Genomic DNA, 22,893 nt, shown 5'->3' on the forward strand with positions numbered 1-22,893 from the left:
ATTGCGTTCAGTTTTATTCATAAGCAATTCCCCTGATTTATGTAGATCAATACAATGTTTCAACAATAACACTTACCACTTAGAGGATTTTAATCTAGGTGGAGGGTTTCTGGGAATCAAAAATAAGGCTCGCATTGGATGCATATCACAGAGTGCTGTAAGAAAACAATATCAATATAAATAAAAAATATATTTCCTGTTCATTTATTATTTTGTACATTTACTGGAAACTTCATTCCATATGAATACCATGCTGGGCAAGTTTGTTCCTCCTTTAAGTCTGTGCCTGAAATATTGTGTAAACTTAATGCATGGATTTACTGGGCAAACAAAATTAATTTTCGTGTATTTCGTGGATAAAGTCAACAATTCAAATTAGTATTAATGCAGATGAAAATCTCTTCGTTTCTCATGATGAGATAAGCAAAATTGTACTAGATTTTCTTCATACAAAATAATCTTTTCATTAGGGTAGAACTGGAAATTTTTTATAGAAAGAAACATGGGTTGCTTTATTTGAATGTTTGATGAAATTTCTATTCTCTCTACTTAATGACAATCTAAACTTTACACATGTTTACCAATCTACTTGTAATTGATCAATTATAGTTTATTAAGAGGTATACATGGTGTTTCATAAGTAATGCTTCAACTTCAGTTGATGTATTGCTTTGGATTTATATGTTATCAATGGTTTATATCAAATCATATAAAAGAAATGATTTTAAAACAGTTTTATATATTAAGATAATAACACAACAGATGTATATCACTTTAGAGATTGTCTACTTACGTGGCTTGCCTTCAGCCATTTCTATTGCAGTTATCCCTAATGACCATAAATCACTCTGTCAAAACAATATACATCAAGTTAATTTAGATTGAATATTGTACTTTCATTACAAGTATTTAAATACATAATGTTTAGAGTGGAGTTTTTCACCCGATTCAAATTTGAAAACCTCCCAAACATAAGAAAATTTGTGTAATTGGTTTTCTCTTTAGACTTGTTTTACATTTTTCGGGGGGCTTTTAAAGCATACTATATGGTATGGGTTTTGCTCATTGTTGAAGTCTGTACAGTGCCCTATAGTTGATAACATTCTCATCCTTTGGTCTCTGGTGGATTGTAGTCTCATTGGCTATCATTCAAAATCTCCTTATTTTTATATTCTCAATTTTATGTAAATGCATTCTTATGTGGTCTGTTCTGCTGAAGAATTTTATTTTCAAAATGCTTTGTTAATTCAGTATTGGATTACTTAAACACTGGCTGTAAAAAAACACAAGATTAAGGTGTGTCAAATTTTTATAACTAGAGGCTCAAAGAAGCTTGTTTCATTTTGAAGATTTTCGATAAAAATTTCCTTGATAAATAAAACTTAATTGATTCTTGCTTGCCAATATGTTTACACTTGAAAAAGTTTACACTAAAAATGTAGGTCATAGCAAAGAAACTATGAAGTGAAAAGAAACAATATAAATTAATATGTCATGTCTAAAAATAGATGGATATGGCCCAGATTAAAGAAATAGTTACTACAGTTGTTACCAAGGTAATGAACAATCTATGATGAGGAATACAAACCCTATTGTCATAAGTAGCTTCCGAATTCTCATCACAGGCTATCACTTCTGGAGCCATCCTACAAATAAACAATCAGTAAAGAAAATTCAAATAATGGTTAAACAAGCAGTGCAGAGATAATGATTAATTTATTAACTATAGATACAATTATTGGATAGGAACTTTTCAGATGATCAAAAAAAGAATTAAATTTTTTTTACCAAAGTGAACAATTCGTCTTTACATAGATTTCAATATTGTGGGCCATTAAATGTCCTATTTCTGTGTAAATAGTTTTGTCCACCGTGTTTGAGATAACTAGTTGAGGTGTGTTCAGCATAAAACCTTATCAATTGATTCCTATGTAGTTTACTTTATCCACAAAATAAGTTTTATTGTAAGTATGACGTAATAAGATCTCACCAGTATGGGGTTCCAATAAATGTGTTCCTCCTGCCAATGGTTTTGTCAAGTTGAGCACTGACGCCAAAATCAACTGAAATGAACAACATTTATTATTATATTGTAATCCTTTTGTTAACAAAGATAACACTTATTGATGCTTTATATGTAATGCAATGAATAGTGACCCCTATGTAAACCTGTTTTTTGGGTTGCTGCCTAATTTGTCAACTACTGTCATATTTTATTATGGATGTATATTTACTTAATGACTATGAGAAGGGTACAGATTGCAAACTCATTTCATTAAACTCATATACATGTTTGGACCTTTTAACATTTTTTAATGAATTTTCTATGTGTGGAAAAAATATGAACTAAATGAACTTTTTCAGAGCTTTATATATCAAAGCAAGTTCAAATGATGAACTTGAACATAACAAATCCTGACATATTGCAAATAAGGAACTGGAAATTCTTTTATCAGAATGACTAGTGCTAAAAACAGTGCCTAAAACCTAAGTCTTCCATAAGTGAATTCTGAGAACTCAAGATACTTATTGAAACAATCTTTCGTGAACACATGATCAAGAGGAATTGATAACTTTGAAGTTCTAGTTGAAATTTCATATCAGCTGGCTCTTTGGAAAGAACTACACACATAATACACCTGATAGTCTGTGCTTACGTAAATAAAGTTAGATCTAACATTCCTGACCATGTTAACTGATTCAAATTGAGGATAAGCCTTACCTAGTTTGACTTCAGCATTATCTGTTAATAAAACATTCTGTCCTTTAATATCACGATGGATGACTTTGTTCTGGTGAAGATGTGCTAAACCCTGAAGCATTGAAAATAGCATAATAAAAAGTTGTCATAGTTTTAGCAGTTTATATGGAAAGTATACACCACCTTTTCATGGGTTTATTTATTTGATCAAATAATTTAGCAAGTGCTCTAAATGACTAACAAAGACAGAAAACGTGCTTTATAATAAAAATAATGGATCATACCAACTCCCATAGAAAATAAAATCAGCTGTGGTTAAACACATCCTGCTTTGCATTCAACACCATTCTACAATTAGAATGATCATGTCCTATAAAATATTTGTTTCTTAGAAACCAGTTAACTCAGCATTTGCATGTAGTCCTTAAAAAGTTTCTGTTATGGCAAATTTCCTTATTAATATTTCTCATAGCTTTGTACAAACAAATTAAATCTATCCAGCAATGACTTAACTCTTTGCACTTTTTACTCACATAGATGAAAATTGACTTACCCTGAGTATTTCCCTTCCAACATAAGCATCCACTTACCCTGAGTATTTCTCTTGCAATATAAGCATCCACTTACCCTGAGTATTTCCCTTCCACCATAAGCATCCACTTACCCTGAGTATTTCTCTTGCAACATAAGCATCCACTTACCCTGAGTATTTCCCTTGCAACATAAGCATCCACTTACCCTGAGTATTTCCCTTGCAACATAAGCAATCCATTCTTCTCTTAATGTGTTACCCTTTGTTGCTAAAATAATAAACAAAAACACTTCAATCTCTTTTATTTCATAAAGTACATCAAATGATTTCTATCTTTCAAATATTCACACAAAGAAAAACAAAAATTGTTTTACACATCCTATTGTGTTTTATATCAATCCAGACAAATTTTTGAAATAGAGGTAGACAGTATAACTGTATATAAGACAATGGATTTATTGAGATATGAGACACATATCAATTCTATTAATCACCTGTGTAAAATATGTTATGGTGACATTAATCAAAAGGAGCTGAACAGTACTGTACCATGTAGAAGCGTTACCATGTTTTATCATTTTGGATTCAGACACAGTAATAACACAAATAATCATCTGTTACTCAAGCATGAAATGTAGGTCAAGCAGACATAAATATGCTGCTCAAACAATATATCTGATTCAAGTGGCATAACATCACTATAAAACATAATACATGTAGATTTCTGAGAAGGAATTTATTTTATACAAAGAACTTACCACATACATCAATTAATATCAAACTAGTAACTAACAGTGACAACTTACCACAACCAAAAGATTATTATAAAATACCACAATAAACTGTTACCTTTCACTAAATCTGTTACTGATCCTGCTCCACAAAACTCCATTACCAGCTTTAAAAGAAAACATACATCTATATATGTGGGAAATACATAACAAGCCAAAAGTAATGATTGTTTTAACAGCCCTATCAGAATTGAGTCTTATTGAAAGATTTTAAACTCACTTGCTTGATTCAAATAACTACATAGGTATGACTTAAAATTGTTTGATCTCAGTTCTTCATTGGTCAAAATTCGATTAGGATGTCAAATTTTCTTGCTTTCCTCTGAAATTCCTATTGTGATGTCATGAAAAAAGGTGACCAGGCCTGATGACGTCACATAGAAATAACACATCGCAAGTTGCTCGAAAAGAAGGATAAAGATTTCTGCATATTGTTTAAAAATCATTAGAGAAACAGATTCCACCACCAAATCTTGTGTCTCATAATTTTTAAGGAAAAAGGATTAAACTAACTTTTGCTATTTTCTTAAACAATGAAAGTACATGTAACACTTTATAAATTTGTTACAATTAACAAAAGTTGCAAATATATATCTATCTGTGTCCTATATTTAATTAATGTCACTATCAATGTTACACTACGTGTATGAGCTGGATTATTCTTCCATTGTTTTATAAAGTACAATTTCAGTTGACAGAACATATCTTGCGACCTTATAATTAGCTTGCATGGTTTTTTCTTGTTGTAAATTCCTTATTTTGTAAAGCTATATTTGACCCACATTTGGTCATCTTTAAATATGGGCTTGCTTTTTCTTTGAAATGCATCCCTATTCTGTGTTTGTCTGATATCAATGACTCACTTATGGTCGTCTTTTGCCTGATGTTCTGTGGTGTTTTTTTTTTAAATACAAATATTCTTACCCATAACTGGTCGTCCTTGCCAGGAGGGCTTTTCTTTATAAATGCCCCATAATATGTAGCAATATTTCTATGGTTGGAATACTGAAATTAACAAAACATGAAACTTCATTTCAATGAAAAGTTTACAATAGGCATGCACAATAAAGAACTGTTTGCTAGTAAATACCCAGATGTCCAAGGAATAGTATCCAAGAAAAATCACCTGAGCTTACAAAACTGACAAACTGAAGCTAAGCTTAAAAGGGTACTAAATTGGTAGTTTGATTATTTTTTTCCTTTAGAAAATGTAACTGTGTGCTACATGTACAGAAACATTTCTGGGCATTGAACCAGTCCATATACAACCCAAACAATGAAATATATAAAATACTTTTTCTTAACAACTGTTATCTGGAATTTCTTTTATCTCTACCTTTTAGCCTGTAAATTTTGTGAGAAGAATAATAGGCCTGAATGTTAAACCTTGCACTTCAGAAATACACCTTATTGTTTTTTTAATGCAATTAATGGATATCATAGACAGTCCCTTAGAATTTTAACAACACAAGATTAATGACTGATGCCACAAAGCAAATAGTGATTTTTGTCTACGTCAAGAGTTAAATATTCGTAAAATCTTGAGTCAAATGTGGCAGATTCCCAAATAAGGTCTATACCATTAGTAGTGCTGGTATATTTAGGCCAGCTTCACATTTTCTGTTACATTTTCATTCCAATTTGTAGTAAAATTTGCTGGCATTTAACTTTGATAGAAGGACAGGGTTACTATAATGGTTTGTAGATGCTTACAGTTTTATTGTGTTTCGAGCTTATTGCAAAGATAATAGAACCAAAGAGTTGCTGAAAGCACATTGACATGTATTTGCAAATCGGGTTCAAAATGTAGAATAACAAACAAAATTTATTTTAATTCTTATTAGTGATGAATATCACTTCAAAGTGTGTCCCATCATCTATGAAAAGTTGTTTTATACAAATATTCCTATAAGGCAAACGGATTAAAAGAATTCCCCCCTACATCAAATTGCAGACAGTTATTTTAATATGTTGAAGCCTTGAACACCTTTTCAATTATACATGTTCACAATATATACATTGATATATAAGCTCAGGTAACTTTTAGATTCACAATAAATAACTTGCATTAAAAAAATCCTCATCTAAGATAAGTGGGACACATACATGACATAGTAATATTGTTGTTAACAACTGTGAGTTAAGTTATCAATATCAACAGATCTACTTACTTTCTTTAAAACATTTATTTCTAATTTAATTTCTTCTTCTTCATCCTGAAATGAAAAAATATTTCAATCAAAACCAGAATCCCTAAAATACATAAATAATCCATGTGAATAAAAATGAAATCCTTTAAACATTTCAATAAGGTAATGGTTTAATCTTTCCACAACTTTAATATAATAATGCAAGCAAAAATTTGTTTTTTATTTACAAAAATGCAAGATCATCTAATAGATAATTACAGTCATAAAACACATTTGATCTTATACAAAATGTACCTCAACAATATATGTTCAACTATTTTATTCTAAAAATGCATTGCAAATATTTTTACTCTTCAATTACTTAAGTCTAATTAAAAGTCTTCACTTTTCAACAAGAAGAACTTTGATACATGCAATTGTCAGAAGCTTCTTTACCTCGTTAACATTCATAACTTTGATGGCTGCCAGCTGTCCTGTTTTTGTATGGCGACCCTGTAACATTAAAAGTCAATTATAAAGATTGTGCTCAGTTATAAAAATTTCCTATTTTTCAAAATGTTAGTTATTGCCTACATCAGATCCTTATATATACCAAGAAAAACACATTGTTCATTTACATACATTATATATTAAAAGGAAACACAAATGTGTTTGATTGGAATTTTTATTCACATATTCAAGATTTTCTACTTATGGCCATGTAAAATTCTCGCTATAAATATATATATTCTGTCATTATATCTATGGTAAAATATGTACACAGGCTTAACAAATTGGACGATGGGTTACTTTATGATGCTTATGTTTGTAATAAAATTTTAGATGCAGGAAACATTAATTGTTGGTATTCATCTATGAGATATGTCCTTCAATCACTTGATATACAAAATTTGAATACAAAGCTCAATAGATTAATTAAATTTGTAAAATGTAAACTTTGTAACAGTTTTAAAACATTTTGGGGGGTCAAAAGATCTGATACCTTATCACAAGGTAATAGTAAATTAGAAAATTATTTCAACCTCAAGACTGACTTCGTAAAGGAGGCTTATTTATCAATTAAAGATTTTAATATAAGAAGAGCTATATGTAAATTGAGAATAAGTGCACATGATCTTAAAATTGAGAAAGATAGGTATAGTAAAAAATACATAGAGAGAAGTCAGCGTCTATGTCATCACTGCCTATCACATGGATCAAATTCTATTGAAGATGAGACCCATTTCACAGTAAGTTGTCCTTTATATAACGAACAGAGAAAATTATTATGGGATAAAGTAAACAGTTTTTGTAATAATTTTAAAGAATTACCCAAGGATAAAAAATATTTCTGGCTGTTCACAAATGAGCATTTACCAACTCTTATGTGCCTAGGCAATTATATAATTAAGTGTTTAGAAATAAGATCCAGGTGGATACAAAATATATAAAATTATTATGCAATTATTGTTAATGTTATGTAAGACACATGATGTGTTAGGCTCTGATCCTGTCCAATATATGATAGTATTATATTAGGATATAGTTTTTCTTTTTTCCAATCATATTGTGCTTAATATTGTTGTAAATGATGCCCTTTATGGGTTCTTGATTAGATTAATAAAATTCTTATCTTATCTTATAGATGAGGCTACCATTTCAATGATCCTTTAGAGAAAATCATTAAAAGACATACATTTTATAATTGTCGCTCTTATCATTCTATAAAACAACAATCTAACTTTATGTGCACTATGGTTTGATACTGGTCAAGTGGCCTGTCACAAGTTCTTGTAAGATTTAGCATACAACTTGGAGTGGACATGTTGTATCTTAATTAAAAGAAAAGACATTATGTGCTTAGAAATGAATGAACACATATAACTTTCAAAATAGTTGGACATTTGTGTACAATGCACAGTAGTATTTTTTTTCTGAAAAATGTTTACATTTTCATTTCCACAAAAGCAGTTAAAACTTTTAAATCTTTAAAATTGATATGTTGTTGCCAGATAAATTTCCATAACATGACAAAGATGTAAAATAATAAATCATATGGTCACTAAATTTCTTTTTTGTATATTCATCTTTCAAAATTAAATTATGGTATAAAGTATAAAAGTGGACCACTTATAAAGCTGAAAAATGTAGTGTTTTTTTTTATTTTTCACTATGAATAAAGTCATAAAATGCTAACACATCCAAAACCAAGCCAACAATCTTATGATTATTTTACATCAATTGAAGTGAAATTTATTTAGCAATTTTTTAAAAAATATATTGAAAAATATTGATTTTGAGACACTTTTACAAATGATATGCATTTATCTTATGAATAAAAGACCGAATTGTCTATTCTAAGTCTTCTAAAAATGTGTAACATCATCCTATAACTTGACCTTCAGACAAACCTGTAATTGTTAAATACAATCAATGATTACCACTCAGTAAACCTCTTGGAATGACTAATAAAACTCATGTGTTAAATGCTATAGCAGACAAAACTATTCTCTGTAAAATCATACAAATAATCATTCACATAGATTCAAATATTTCATGTGAAAGGGAGAGGAACCGACAAAAGTATACACAAATCCACAGACATAAAAGATGTTAGATACATTTCGTTGCATGGGTAAAATTCAATATAGCCTAGTTAGAAAACAACAAATCCCCTCCAATTCTTATCTAGAACTGTGTCACAAAGTCCATGACACTTATAAATGAAGGAAGTAATTTTTTATCAAGTTTTTGTACTTCATTTGTTTAAATACAGGAAATCATTGAAAATCATAGATCTGAATCTTAACATGCTTATAGTACACTACATAAGGTAAATCTTACGAATAAACAATAAACAAATAATAAAAGGCTCACATTACAAATTCTAAAATAAAGGAAATGTTGTTGTCTTATTTACCCCAATCTCTTTTATTCATCTTTTTGGCTGCTCATACTTTTAACTACATTATTTACATAATTAACATAACAACACACAACACTTGACAGGGAAAATACTTGCATCAAAATCTGATTCATATGTTTAGGTTAGAAGAAAGTGCAACTAATTACTTTAAAAACTGTAAATGTAGTTTTTTGTATAAATTAATTAGAAGCTTGCTTATTGTTTAAGACTTATGTTAAATATCAGATGTCTTTTCTGGTTTTATAATGTTGTTTGGTTGCTGTCTCATTTGCATAGCCTTACATTTTCTTTTGTTCATAAATTTTTAATAGATATCTTTTCTTGTTTATTCACTTGCATAGCCTTACATATTCTTTTGTTCATAAATTTCTAGATATCTTTTCTTGTTTATTCACTTGCATAGCCTTACATTTTCTTTTGTTCATAAATTTCTAGATATCTTTTTTTGTTTATTCACTTGCATAGCCTTACATATTCTTTTGTTCACAAATATGATAAACCCTATTCCAGACTTTAAAATGTCGACTAGATAAAGGTTTATCAGGCTTCTTACTATACATCTATGCCTTTAAATAATATAAACAATAACATATGTGACCTTTTGACCTTGCACTTCTTGCATCTACTATGTAGGTTTTAATCAGTCTAGACATGCCATACATGCATGTAAATACTTCCTGACCAGAATGACTTCCTTGGTTTTTCTGATTCACAACACAGTACCCACAATAATCTGCTCATGTACCATGTATACAGGTGATCAAGTCTATTAACACTTCATTAAACATAGGGATTAGAAATGCTTCACTTAGGGGTAAAATCTTTTCTATACCAGTTAATAGAACCTGTACACAATAATCATCATAAAATAAACACAGAAATAATCTTTGGTCCCTGGTAAGATAGAACATGGATTGTGGACAAACTCATTTTGTTATACTGATTTTTTTTAGGCTGAACTATAACATGCACATCTGTACAATTTGTCTAATACACTAAGATGGTATGCCTGTAAGACAAGGATGCTCTACCTGTTGTAACATACTGATGTGTGTATTGCACCAGCCATGTCACTCCTGTTTGGTTTAACTACAAACCTTCATAGACAAAGTCTGAACAAACTGAACTATAAGTCACATTGATTGAATCAAACATGTATACAAAATCTACCCTGTATACAACCATACATTGACAGCTAAAATGTCAACAGTAATACCAAACAAATCAATCTGCTAATGAATAATTATATAAATTGATTACTATTTATAACTTAACATCCATTTCATATATAAAATAATTTCCTATGGGCATAATATCAGATATCTAAACAATTATAAACGCAGTATGATCTCCAATGAGACAGCTATTCACAAAAGATGTAGTCAACTATCAGGGCATCCCCTTTTTATTTTTCTTTTCTATCACCTCTTTTGAAAATATCATTTGTTTCGCCATAGGAACATATTTTTACCAAATTAAGAAACAATATTGAAAGCTTTTTATTAATTGAATTTGTTCAGTGTAAAGTTTTGGGTTCTAACTGTCCTTTAGGATTGATGTGTTTTAATTTCCTATTTGAATATTTGTAGACCAGATGTTCTGACTTGGTACAGATTTCTCACTTGTTTAAAACACTGGTTTTGGAAATAAATTTTATGTTCCTATTGGAATGTAATTCTTGTATATTCATATAGCATGTAACTAAGATATCAGACAGACCTATTCTGGGTAAAAAAAAAACTTAAAAATTATATTGGCAATTTCTGGGAGTAGTGCCAAGCCTTGGAAAAACCCGCCCTGATATATACATGTAATCTCTTTATTTTACATAGGTAATATATGACAGGGTCATTAATCAGAGTGATGTCACTCTAAATCACCAGCAATCACCATGACTCACAGTGAATCACTCAGCACCAGCAATCACGCTGACTCACAGTGAATCATTCAAAACCAGCAATCACCCTGACTCACAGTGAATCACTCAGCACCAGAAATCACACTGACTCACAGTGAATCACTCAACACCAGTAATAACCCTGACTCACAGTGAATCATTCAACAACCAGCAATCACCATGACTCACAGTGAATTACTCAGCACCAGAAATCACCCTGACTCACAGTGAATCACTCAACACCAGTAATCACCCTGACTCACAGTGAATCATTCAACGCCAGCAATCACCCTGACTCACAGTGAATCATTCAACACCAGTAATAACCCTGACTCACAGTGAATCATTCAACACCAGCAATCACCTTGACTCACAGTAAACCACTCAGCACCAGAAATCACCCTGACTCACAGTGAATCACTCAACACCAGTTATCTCCCAGTTTCACAGTAAATCACTCAACACTAATATTTACCTTGACTCACAGTGAACCACTTTACACCAGTTATCCCACAGTTTCACAGTAAATCACTCAAAACCAACATTCACCATGACTCACAGTGAATCACTCAACAACAGTTTCCCCCAGTTTCACAGAAAATCACTCAACACAGCAATCACCCTGACTGATAAATAAAGGCAACAGTAGTATACCGCTGTTCAAAAGTCATAAATGAATTGAGAGAAAATGAATCCGGGTTACAAATTAAAACCAAGGGAAACACATCAACTATAAGAGGAAAACAACGGAACAACAGAAACACTGAAGTGCAACAAAAACAAACGCCAACATACATAAAACGAACTATTTGATAACAACTGCCATATTCCTGACTTGGTACAGGACATTTTAAGAAAAAACGGTGGATTGATCCTGGTTTTATGGCTAGCCAAACCTCCCGCTTATATGGTAATGTTAAAAGATATCGCTAAAATGACAACACTACGTGACAGAAATACAGCACAAACAAACGCAAGAACACTCAGCACAGAGAAACGCACAAACAAATAATATAATAGTCATTACAACATGTAAACCGCAGAATAACAAAGAACATCTTCCATTAACGACAGACAGCACAGGACATCACAAACAGTGACATATTTTTGTAACGAATATATAATCTTGAAATTCATACAATTATTTTCCCAATACTAGTCCAAACAATTATCAAGACTATGAAGGTATTGAAAGGCTATTTTGGATAAATGCTGTGACGACGTCATAATTATTTGGACTAACACAATACTTAATCCATACGGAAAATGGAAATTAACTCGACTATACTGACAAATAAGACATATATGTGAAATGTACCGAAAATACAGAATTCAAACCACAAATGATAAGACATAACACAATATTCAATCAAAACCACAACAGAAACATCATAAATAAATACATGAATGTTGGATGTATAAATACTGAGAAACGTCGTATAGCAATGCAAATTTACACTCGGCAAAAAAAAAATATTCGGGAATAGGTCACATTCAGTGATTCACTCAACACTAGCAATAACCCTGGCTTACAGTGAATAACTCATCACCAGCAATCACCCTGACTTACAGTAAATCAATCTACCCCAGCAACCCCCTCAAGCTCAAAGTGAATCATTCACCCCAGCAGTCACCGAATTTACAGTGAACACCAGCAATCACCCTGACTCACAGTGAATCACTTAACCCCAGCAGTCACCATGTTAATAGTAAATCACTCCACACCAGAAATCACCATTGCTTGCAGAGAATCACTATACACCAACAATCACCCTGAATTTCAGTGAATCACTTAACACCATCAATCATCCAGACTCACAGTGAATCACTCAACACCAGCATTTACCCTGACTCACAGTGAATCACTCAACACCAGCAATCACCATGTTTTACAGTAAATCACTCCACAAGAAATCAACCTGACTCACAGTGAATCATTCAACACCATTAATCACCCTGCTAAACAGAGCATCATTCAACACCAGCAATCACTCTGACTCACAGTGAATTACTCAACACCAGCAATCACCCTGACTCACAGTAAATCACTCAACACCAGTATTCACCGTGACTCACAGAGAATCACTCAACACCAGCAATCACCCTGACTCACAGTAAATCACTCAAATCAGCTATCACCCTGACTCACAGTGAATCACTCAATACCAGCAATCAACCTGACCCACAATGAATCACTCAACACCAGCAATCAACATGTTATTTTTAGTGAATCACTTAACATCAGCAATTACCCTGATTCACAGTGAGAATCACTCAACACCAGCAATCAACATGTTTCAGTGAATCACTTAATACCTGCAATAACCCTGACTCACAGTGAATCACTCAACACCAGCAATCAACATGTTTTTTTCAGTGAATCACTTGACACCAGCAATCACCCTGACTCACAGGGAATCACTCAACATGTTTTTTCAGTGAATCACTTAACACCAGCAATCACCCTGACTCACAGTGAATCACTCAACACCAGCAATCATCGTGTTTTACAGTATATCACTTAACACCAGCAACAGTTATTTTAAACTGAATCACAGTGTGTGTACTGTAGCCTTAGATATTGAAGTGTGAAACCTTGTATGTGTGAACTGTATAAAAGGCCTTAGATAACAAAGTATGAAACAATGCAAAGAGAAAATCAATGGTATGTTTAAAGCTAATATTATTAAATGGAAAATAATTATGACAAGACAGCAACCAGATTGCAGATTCCTGTCCTTCAATTAAAATGAGCTGGACATAACCTCAGGTACTTTTTACACTTGACTGGGTTGCAAAACATTGAAATTATTGTTTGATGACTTTCAAATTTAAGGTTCAAATTCAATAATTTATAAAAGTCTCAACACTTACATATGTATTATACATATATAAAATATAGGTTATTTTGTAAAACTAACAATAAAATATCGTTAGCTTAAATACTTAAACATTTACAAGTACCATTCTATAAAGAATTATGATAGACTGTTGAAAGAATAATTATATACAACATACATGTACATGTACCTTACATCATTTTTAAAATCATAGTACATGTAGATATATTTTAGATTTAATTACATCATCTGCTATATATATATATAAATAAATAATGTGCTCTACATGTACATAAAATATTAAAACAGATTTAATTTTTAGCAATACACTGACGAAGTTCAGCATTTCTACATAAAAATACACTTTTTGTCATTAGAAATGGTTTTACAGTAAATTAATTTTGTAGTACATTGTATTTGTTATACTAGAATATTAATTGACGTCAGTTTTCATGAATAAAAAAGGCAATCTCCTTATTTTTATAATGGTACAAATGTAAGTGTATTAGACCTTTTTGTAAATATTTCAACACACTGTTAAATCAGTGATCTTAAAATGTAAACTGATATAAACAAAAACTTTATGGTAGCTATAGATTGACTAACAAAGTCCATTAAGCTTATCTTCAAACTGATCAAAAAGCATTTCTGGGGGCGGTCAGTCATATTAGAGATGTTGCTCATTTTACTATTTGGTATCATATGTTTCATAATTTTGTAAACATATATTAAATTTGATTAAGATATAACAAAATTCAGGTATTAATTAAAGCTTTATCAGACAACACCTTTCAAATATTTGTACTTAAATACTTTTTGAGCAGGTTGTTTATAAACAGGTAAGTATGTTAAATGTAACCCTGTTTTAGGAAGTTTAAATTTTTATCAATGGAAATGATTCAGGTCACAAATTTATTCAAATTTTTAACCATTAAATAAGATAGAAAATTAAATGTACATTCATATGACATCAATATATGTATCATATCCCACAGTTCTAATATTAACCAATCCCAAAGTCTTAATGAAAATCAACTACTTAAACTTCTATACACACCTCGTTGAGGGACAAAAAGTTATCATTGTGAACAACTTCTAATCCTTTAACTACTTAAACATCTGTACACACCTCATAGCGGGGCAAAAAGTTATCATAGTGAAAAAATTCTAATCCTTTAATTTTGTACTATCATTTTTGTACACAATTTTTTTGTATCAATGGTTCTGATTGGATGACAATCAACTTACAATTCTCTATCTACCTGTATGTAACTTAAGGGGGGCTCTCATTTTGATTTACGGACTAAAACTGACATGTAATGTCTCCAATAATAAGCAAAATAAATGGGGAATGTGTCCATGGGACATAGATGATGCCCCCAATTGCATATCATATAAAGTTATAAAGGGACATAACTGAAGAACGTTAAAAGTGACGCTACCCAAATTTGTACTTGATCTGAATTTTGTGGTAATAAGTATTGTGTATAAGTTTCACAAAATTTGGTTGAGGCAAACTTACATGTAATTTATAGAACGGAAACGAAAAGTAAAGGGGCATATATAACACTAGAACAATAAAAGTGACACCCCCAAAATTCAAACCTGATCTGTATCATAACATTTGGTTGAGGCTAACTTAAGGAAGAGAACGGAAACGAAAAATTCAGCAATTTTTCCATTTGTAAAGGGGCACAACTCTAGAATGGTTAAAGTGACGCCACCAATATTCAAACTTGATCTGTGTTTTGTGGTAATAAGCATTGTGTATAAGTTTCATAACATTTGGTTGAGGCAAACTAAAGTTAGAGAACAGAAACCAACTTTGGGACATACAGACAGACAAGGGTAAAACTTAATGCCCCCTCCGCTACGGCAGGGGGATAAAAACTAACATTTTGCACCTAGAAATCTTATATTTATCAAATTTTATTACATTCTGAGGCGGACGAGCCAGAAATCCCAGGTGTTTACATTTGAAAGCGGAAGTATACCTATGACGTCACCTAGTTTAGGTACAAAAGAGGATAACATCATTTCGTGGAATTTTTGATAAAATCTTAAACCGAAATAATGACTAGAATTGAATAATTTGTGCATTAGAATAGAGATAACTGTATTTGAAGCTTTGCGGACTTCCAACGGTAGTTTTACTATTTCAAATTTAATTTACCTGGCAAAGTGTACATAAATCCAAAATATCCAAATGTCACTATACCTTCAGAAAGTGTGGACATTGTGAACAAATTAACAAGAGCTTAAAAAAACAAAAATTGTTTGTCTATAGGCAATCATTCCCTGCTTACACTATGACATTTCCATGTTCAGTGGACTATGAAATGTGGGTCCAAACCATTTTTTGGCATACATTTTAAGAAGTTCATACATGTTTATGATAGTAAGGAACATGTGTACTTATATATAATTAGTTTTAAATTGATGAGACCACAACCTCATTGTAAACTACCTTTGAATAAACTTTATAGTCTGATACCATGGATACAGGATGGACTGACTAACAGAAAATATAATGCTCCCTTCTATCCCCATTGGGGGTGTCATTACATGTACATGTATATTGTCATATCATATACAATAATTGTATATGATGTGACAATATACATGTACATGTAATTGAATTTTACAGAATTACATTCAATGTATATAAGAAAGTTGGTGTGTGTAAAGCAATGTATTTACCTTGTAAACTTGTCCATAAGTTCCATTTCCAACCACTTCAACCAAATCAAAAATTCCAGCAGGGTCCTAAAAATTATAAACAACTGTTAACCTACATGTACTAATTGAAAACTGCATATATAATTGAAATGGAACCTTGTGGTACAATGTCAGAGAGATCCATACACTAACACACAAGTTATGTCTGTAAGTTACAAAAATGCTTATTTTTGGCCCCTAATTCCTTAACTGTTGGTACCATAACCCCCAAAATCAATCCCAACCTTCCTTTTGTGGTATTGAACCTTATGGTAAAATTTCATAGAGATCCATTCACTTAAACTAAAGTTAGAGTTCGAAAACCAATGTGTCTTCGGACGACTACGACGCCAACGTCATACCAATATGCGGTCGTATAAAAACATCATTTATTCACTTTTGAATTTTTCATTTATATGACATCATGTTTTTACCCAAAAATAATTTATATAATTGCATGAAGGTTTGACAAAGTTGCTGCTGTCTGTTAAACTTTAACCTTGGTTAACTGCAACAACAAAAAATATTTTCAAAATATGCTCTGGATACTCTCTTTTGATCAGAGAGAAGTTTCTGTCCAAGTTTCATAACATTGAATGAAGATTAATATTTGACAAAGTTATTGATGTCTAAAAATATCTTTTCAACTTATAAGTAGATCTTATTTTGCTGATCATTTTATAGTTTATATTTCTATACATTGTATATCTGCTACACAAAGTAGTTTTCACCAAAAATGCAAGTTATATTTGTATTACACTTTTAATTAAGGTTCACAGACTTAAAACTTATGAACTTTTTGACAATGCATGGTCGGGCTGCTGCTGAATCACTTTAAATTGCCCAGAAAATATCGCCTTTGAGAGTTCCCAAGCATTAGTACTCACATTCAGTGCTTCAGCTTGCCTTATCTGTTTCTTACTTGCTCTTTTCAACTTGACGGGCAAAGTTTTCACACACTGCATACATTTTGAGTAAAATTATCTAATTTTTAACAAATGTGAGTACATTGAAACTTGTGAGATAAGCCATATAGTGGGAGCCACTGGGAGGATACTGCCAAAAAGTTGGTAATATGGTGCAAAAAACATCAATTTTGACTACTTTCTTGACCTGCAAGACCCAAAGATGCTAATAGATGTATATCACTGTATATGCATAGAGTGGACCCAAAAAACATATGACCCACAAAAGTGCTTACATTTGTACATGTATGCTTGAGAAAAACATATTCTGGGTTTGGCAGTCTTAAGTACTGCGTTTTACCTTTAACTAAGACCATTTCGATTTGTTTCCCTTTCTTTGTCTGTGAGATCAAACTTAGCTCATTGCTTAAAAATGTAGCATGCTAACTAATCATTGGAACTTCAAATTTGATAAAGAACATACAAGTTAATTTAAAAGGAATTCATGACAACCTGTCCTACTAATGAAAAGTAGTAAATCCCGATGAATAAGTGCCTGCCAACTTGCCCCACTAATTATAAGGAGTTTAATCCCACTGTTTTAGGACCTACGTATATATATAGATACATGTATACATGTAGAAAGCCGCCCCACTAGCATGAATAGTGAAAAGTAGTCATATCCTACAGTGTTCCAGCTAGGATTTCAAAAGGGCAGGGTGCCAATACTGAATAAAATGCTTCGCTGGGGCGCAGCTTGATACGACCGCAGAGGTCGAACCCTGAACAGTTGGGGCAAGTATGGACACAACATTCAAGCTTGATACAGCTCTGAATTTGGATTGTTATTAAATATTTGACACAGCATAGGTTTCTGACACAGAAAGAATGTGGTCTAAGAACTTGAATTTTTTTAATTTACCTATTATGGTCCAATGTCCAAAATCAAAATACATGGTTAGATTCAGCATATTAAAGAACCCCATATATTCAATTTTTGTTAAAATCAAACAAAGTTTAATTTTGGACCCCAACTTGGACAAACTTGAAAACTGGGCCCATAATCAAAAATCTAAACACATGTTTAGATTCAGCATATCAAAGAACCCCAAGAATTCAATTTTTGCTAAAATCAAACTAAGTTTAATTTTGGACCCTTTGGACCTTAATGTAGACCAATTTAAAAAATGGGACTTAAAATTAAAAATCTAAATACACGGTTAGATTTGGAATATCAAAGAACCCCAATAATTCAATTTTTGATGAAATCAAAAAAAGTTTAATTTTGGACCCTTTTGACCTCAATATGAACCAATTTGATAGCGGGGCCCAGAAATAAAAAATCTAAATTCATGGTTAGATTCAGCATATCAAAGAACCCCATATATTCAATTTTTGTTGAAATCAAAAAAAGTTTAATTTTGGACCCCAACTTGGACCAACTTGAAAACTGGGCCCATAATCAAAAATCTAAACACATGTTTAGATTCAGCATATCAAAGAACCCCAAGAATTCAATTTTTGCTAAAATCAAACTAAGTTTAATTTTGGACCCTTTGGACCTTAATGTAGACCAATTTAAAAAATGGGACTTAAAATTAAAAATCTAAATACACGGTTAGATTTGGAATATCAAAGAACCCCAATAATTCAATTTTTGATGAAATCAAACAAAGTTTAATTTTGGACCCCAATTTGGACCAACTTTAAAACTGGGCCCATAATCATAAATCTAAATACATGTTTAGATTCAGCATATCAAAGAACCCCATATATTCAATTTTTGTTGAAATCAAACAAAGTTTAAATACTGGACCCTATCTTGGACCAACTTGAAAACTGGGCCCATAATCAAAAATCTATACACATGTTTAGATTCAGCATATCAAAGAACCCCAAGAATTCAATTTTTGTTAAAATCAAACTAAGTTTAATTTTGGACCCTTTGGACCTTAATGTAGACCAATTTAAATAAAATGCTTCGCTGGGGCGCAGCTTGATACGACCGCAGAGGTCGAACCCTGAACAGTTGGGGCAAGTATGGACACAACATTCAAGCTTGATACAGCTCTGAATTTGGATTGTTATTAAATATTTGACACAGCATAGGTTTCTGACACAGAAAGAATGTGGTCTAAGAACTTGAATTTTTTTAATTTACCTATTATGGTCTAATGTCCAAAATCAAAATACATGGTTAGATTCAGCATTACAAAGAACCCCATATATTCAATTTTTGTTAAAATCAAACAAAGTTTAATTTTGGACCCCAACTTGGACAAACTTGAAAACTGGGCCCATAATCAAAAATCTAAACACATGTTAAGATTCAGCATATCAAAGAACCCCAAGAATTCAATTTTTGCTAAAAATCAAACTAAGTTTAATTTTGGACCCTTTGGACCTTAATGTAGACCAATTTGAAAAACGGGACTTAAAATTAAAAATCTAAATACACGGTTAGATTTGGAATATCAAAGAACCCCAATAATTCAATTTTTGATGAAATCAAACAAAGTTTAATTTTGGACCCTTTTGACCTCAATATGAACCAATTTGATAGCGGGCCCACAAATAAAAAATCTAAATTCATGGTTAGATTCAGCATATCAAAGAACCCCATATATTCAATTTTTGTTGAAATCAAAAAAAGTTTAATTTTGGACCCCAACTTGGACCAACTTGAAAACTGGGCCCATGATCAAAAATCTAAACACATGTTTAGATTCAGCATATCAAAGAACCCCAAGAATTCAATTTTTGTTAAAATCAAACTAAGTTTAATTTTGGACCCTTTGGACCTCAATGAAGACCAATTTAAAAAACGGGACCCAAATTAAACATCTAAAAACACGGTTAGATTTAGCATATCAAAGAACCCCAATAATTCAATTTTTGATGAAATCAAACAAAGTTTAATTTTGGACCCTTTTGACCTCAATATGAACCAATTTAATAGCGGGGCCTACAAATAAAAAATCTAAATACATGGTTAGATTCAGCATATCAAAGAACCTCATATATTCAATTTTTGTTGAAATCAAACAAAGTTTAATTTTGGACCCCAATTTGGACCAACTTAAAAACTGGGCCCATAATAAAAAATCTAAATACATGTTTAGATTCAGCATATCAAAGAACCCCATATATTCATTTTTTGTTGAAATCAAACAAAGTTTAAATACTGGACCTTATCTTGGACCAACTTGAAAACTGGGCCCATAATCAAAAATCTAAACACATGTTTAGATTCAGCATATCAAAGAACCCCAAGAATTCAATTTTTGTTAAAATCAAACTAAGTTTAATTTTGGACCCTTTGGACCTTAATGTAGACCAATTTAAAAAACAGGACCCAAAATTAAAAATCTAAATACACGGTTAGATTTGGAATATCAAAGAGCCCCAATAATTCAATTTTAGATGAAATCAAACAAAGTTTAATTTTGGACCCTTTTGACCTCAATATGAACCAATTTGATAACGGGGTCCACAAATAAAAAATCTAAATACATGGTTAGATTCAGCATATCAAAGAACCCCATATATTCAATTTTTGTTGAAATCAAACAAAGTTTAATTTTGGACCCCAATTTGGACCAACTTGAAAACTGGGCCAAAAATCTAAATACATGTTTAGATTCAGCATATCAAAGAACCTCATATATTCAATTTTTGCTAAAATCAAACAAAGTTTTATTTTGGACCCTTTGGACCTTAATGTAGACTATTTTGAAAACTGGACCCAAAATTAAAAATCTAAATACACTGTTAGATTCGGCATAACAAATAAATAAATGTGATCAAAGATTTTACAAATCTAATGCTAATGCACCATACTGTGCAATTAAAGATTACTTCTTGAAATTTTTCAATATTTGAAATTTCAAAAAAAAAATAATATTTGAAGAATAATTCTTTTTAATTTCTGAAATCTGAAATGAGAAAAAATTGACCCCCATCAATTTCTTTTTATCCCCCCCCCCTTTTTTCCCCCCAAAAATTCTTTCCCTCAAGATATGGTCATAATCTCAATTCAAATTTCCAATGGAGTTGGCAACCATAATTACCCATTAAAATTTACCATAGTGCTAACTTAATCTATTTTATAATAGAATTAAAAATATAGTGTCAAATCTTTCATATGGATTTTTTTGTAAAAAAAAATGATGCAACATTTGCAGATATTTCTACTGGTCTTCCTTTATAAATATGCATTTCTTTAAACATAATTTAAAAGCAGTGTAAGGGAAGTAACCAAAACGTTGTATTTGGATTACCTCCCTTACACTGTTTTAAATTATCTTTATTGTTCATTAACCATTACTTTATACATAATTTAAAAGCAGTGTAAGGGAGATAATTTCAATGATGTATTTGATTTATCTCCCTTACACTGCTTTAAATTATGTTTTGTACTAAAGTATTTGTCCATTAACCAGGACAACCTTGTTTTTCCCCCTTTTTTGCCCCTAATTCCTAAACGGTTTGAGCCATAACCCCCCAAAGCAAATCCTAACCATCCCTTTGTGGTATGGAAACTTGTAGTATAATTTCAGAGAGATCCATACACCGTTCCACAGTTATTGTCTGGAAACTAGAAAATGCTTATTTTTAGCCCCTTTTTGGCCCCTAATTCCTTAACTGTTGGTACCATAACCCCCAAAATCAATCCCAACCTTCCTTTTGTGGTATTTAACCTAATGGTAAAATTTCAAAAAGATCTATTCACTTAAACTAAAGTTAGAGTGCGAAAACCAATGTGTATTCGGACGACGACGCCGGACGACGACGACGCCGGACGACGACGACGACGACGACGACGACGCCAACGTCATACCAATATACGACCACAAAATTTTTTTGCGGTCGTATAAAAACAGGACCCAAAATTAAAAATCTAAATACACGGTTAGATTTGGAATATCAAAGAACCCCAATAATTCAATTTTAGATGAAATCAAACAAAGTTTAATTTTTGACCCTTTTGACCTCAATATGAACCAATTTGATAACGGGGTCCACAAATAAAAAATCTAAATACATGGTTAGATTCAGCATATCAAAGAACCCAATATATTCAATTTTTGTTGAAATCAAACAAAGTTTAATTTTGGACCCCAATTTGGACCAAATTGAAAACTGGGCCAAAAATCAAAAATCTAAATACATGTTTAGATTCAGCATATCAAAGAACCTCATATATTCAATTTTTGCTACAATCAAACAAATTTTAATTTTGGACCCTTTGGACCTTAATGTAGACCAATTTGAAAACTGGACCCAAAATTAAAAATCTAAATACACTGTTAGATTCGGCATAACAAATAAATAAATGTGATCAAAGATTTTACAAATCTAATGCGCCATACTGTGCAATTAAAGATTACTTCTTGAAATTTTTCAATATTTGAAATTTGAAAAAAAAATAATATTTGAGGAATAATTCTTTTT

General features: G+C 31.5%; 1 protein-coding gene across 10 annotated transcripts in view; it reads right to left on the bottom strand.

The window, feature by feature from the left end:
• Positions 1 to 22,893, bottom strand: part of LOC127737292 (misshapen-like kinase 1) — a 119,908-nt gene that overhangs the window by 93,456 nt on the left and 3,559 nt on the right. For all 10 annotated transcript variants that reach the window (XM_052247876.1, XM_052247871.1, XM_052247879.1 and 7 more), the window contains exons 2-12: positions 16,517 to 16,582; positions 6,610 to 6,666; positions 6,196 to 6,240; positions 4,949 to 5,029; positions 4,083 to 4,131; positions 3,440 to 3,501; positions 2,723 to 2,813; positions 1,991 to 2,063; positions 1,589 to 1,646; positions 794 to 848; positions 77 to 155 (exon numbers count right to left, since the gene is read on the bottom strand). In XM_052247876.1, coding sequence (XP_052103836.1) covers positions 77 to 155; positions 794 to 848; positions 1,589 to 1,646; positions 1,991 to 2,063; positions 2,723 to 2,813; positions 3,440 to 3,501; positions 4,083 to 4,131; positions 4,949 to 5,029; positions 6,196 to 6,240; positions 6,610 to 6,666; positions 16,517 to 16,582 — 716 coding nt within the window. The remainder of the gene's footprint in view (positions 1 to 76; positions 156 to 793; positions 849 to 1,588; positions 1,647 to 1,990; positions 2,064 to 2,722; positions 2,814 to 3,439; positions 3,502 to 4,082; positions 4,132 to 4,948; positions 5,030 to 6,195; positions 6,241 to 6,609; positions 6,667 to 16,516; positions 16,583 to 22,893) is intronic.

This window comes from Mytilus californianus, unplaced genomic scaffold (genome assembly GCF_021869535.1).
Source record: "Mytilus californianus isolate M0D057914Y unplaced genomic scaffold, xbMytCali1.0.p SCAF_4, whole genome shotgun sequence".
NCBI classification, from domain to species: domain Eukaryota; kingdom Metazoa; phylum Mollusca; class Bivalvia; order Mytilida; family Mytilidae; genus Mytilus; species Mytilus californianus.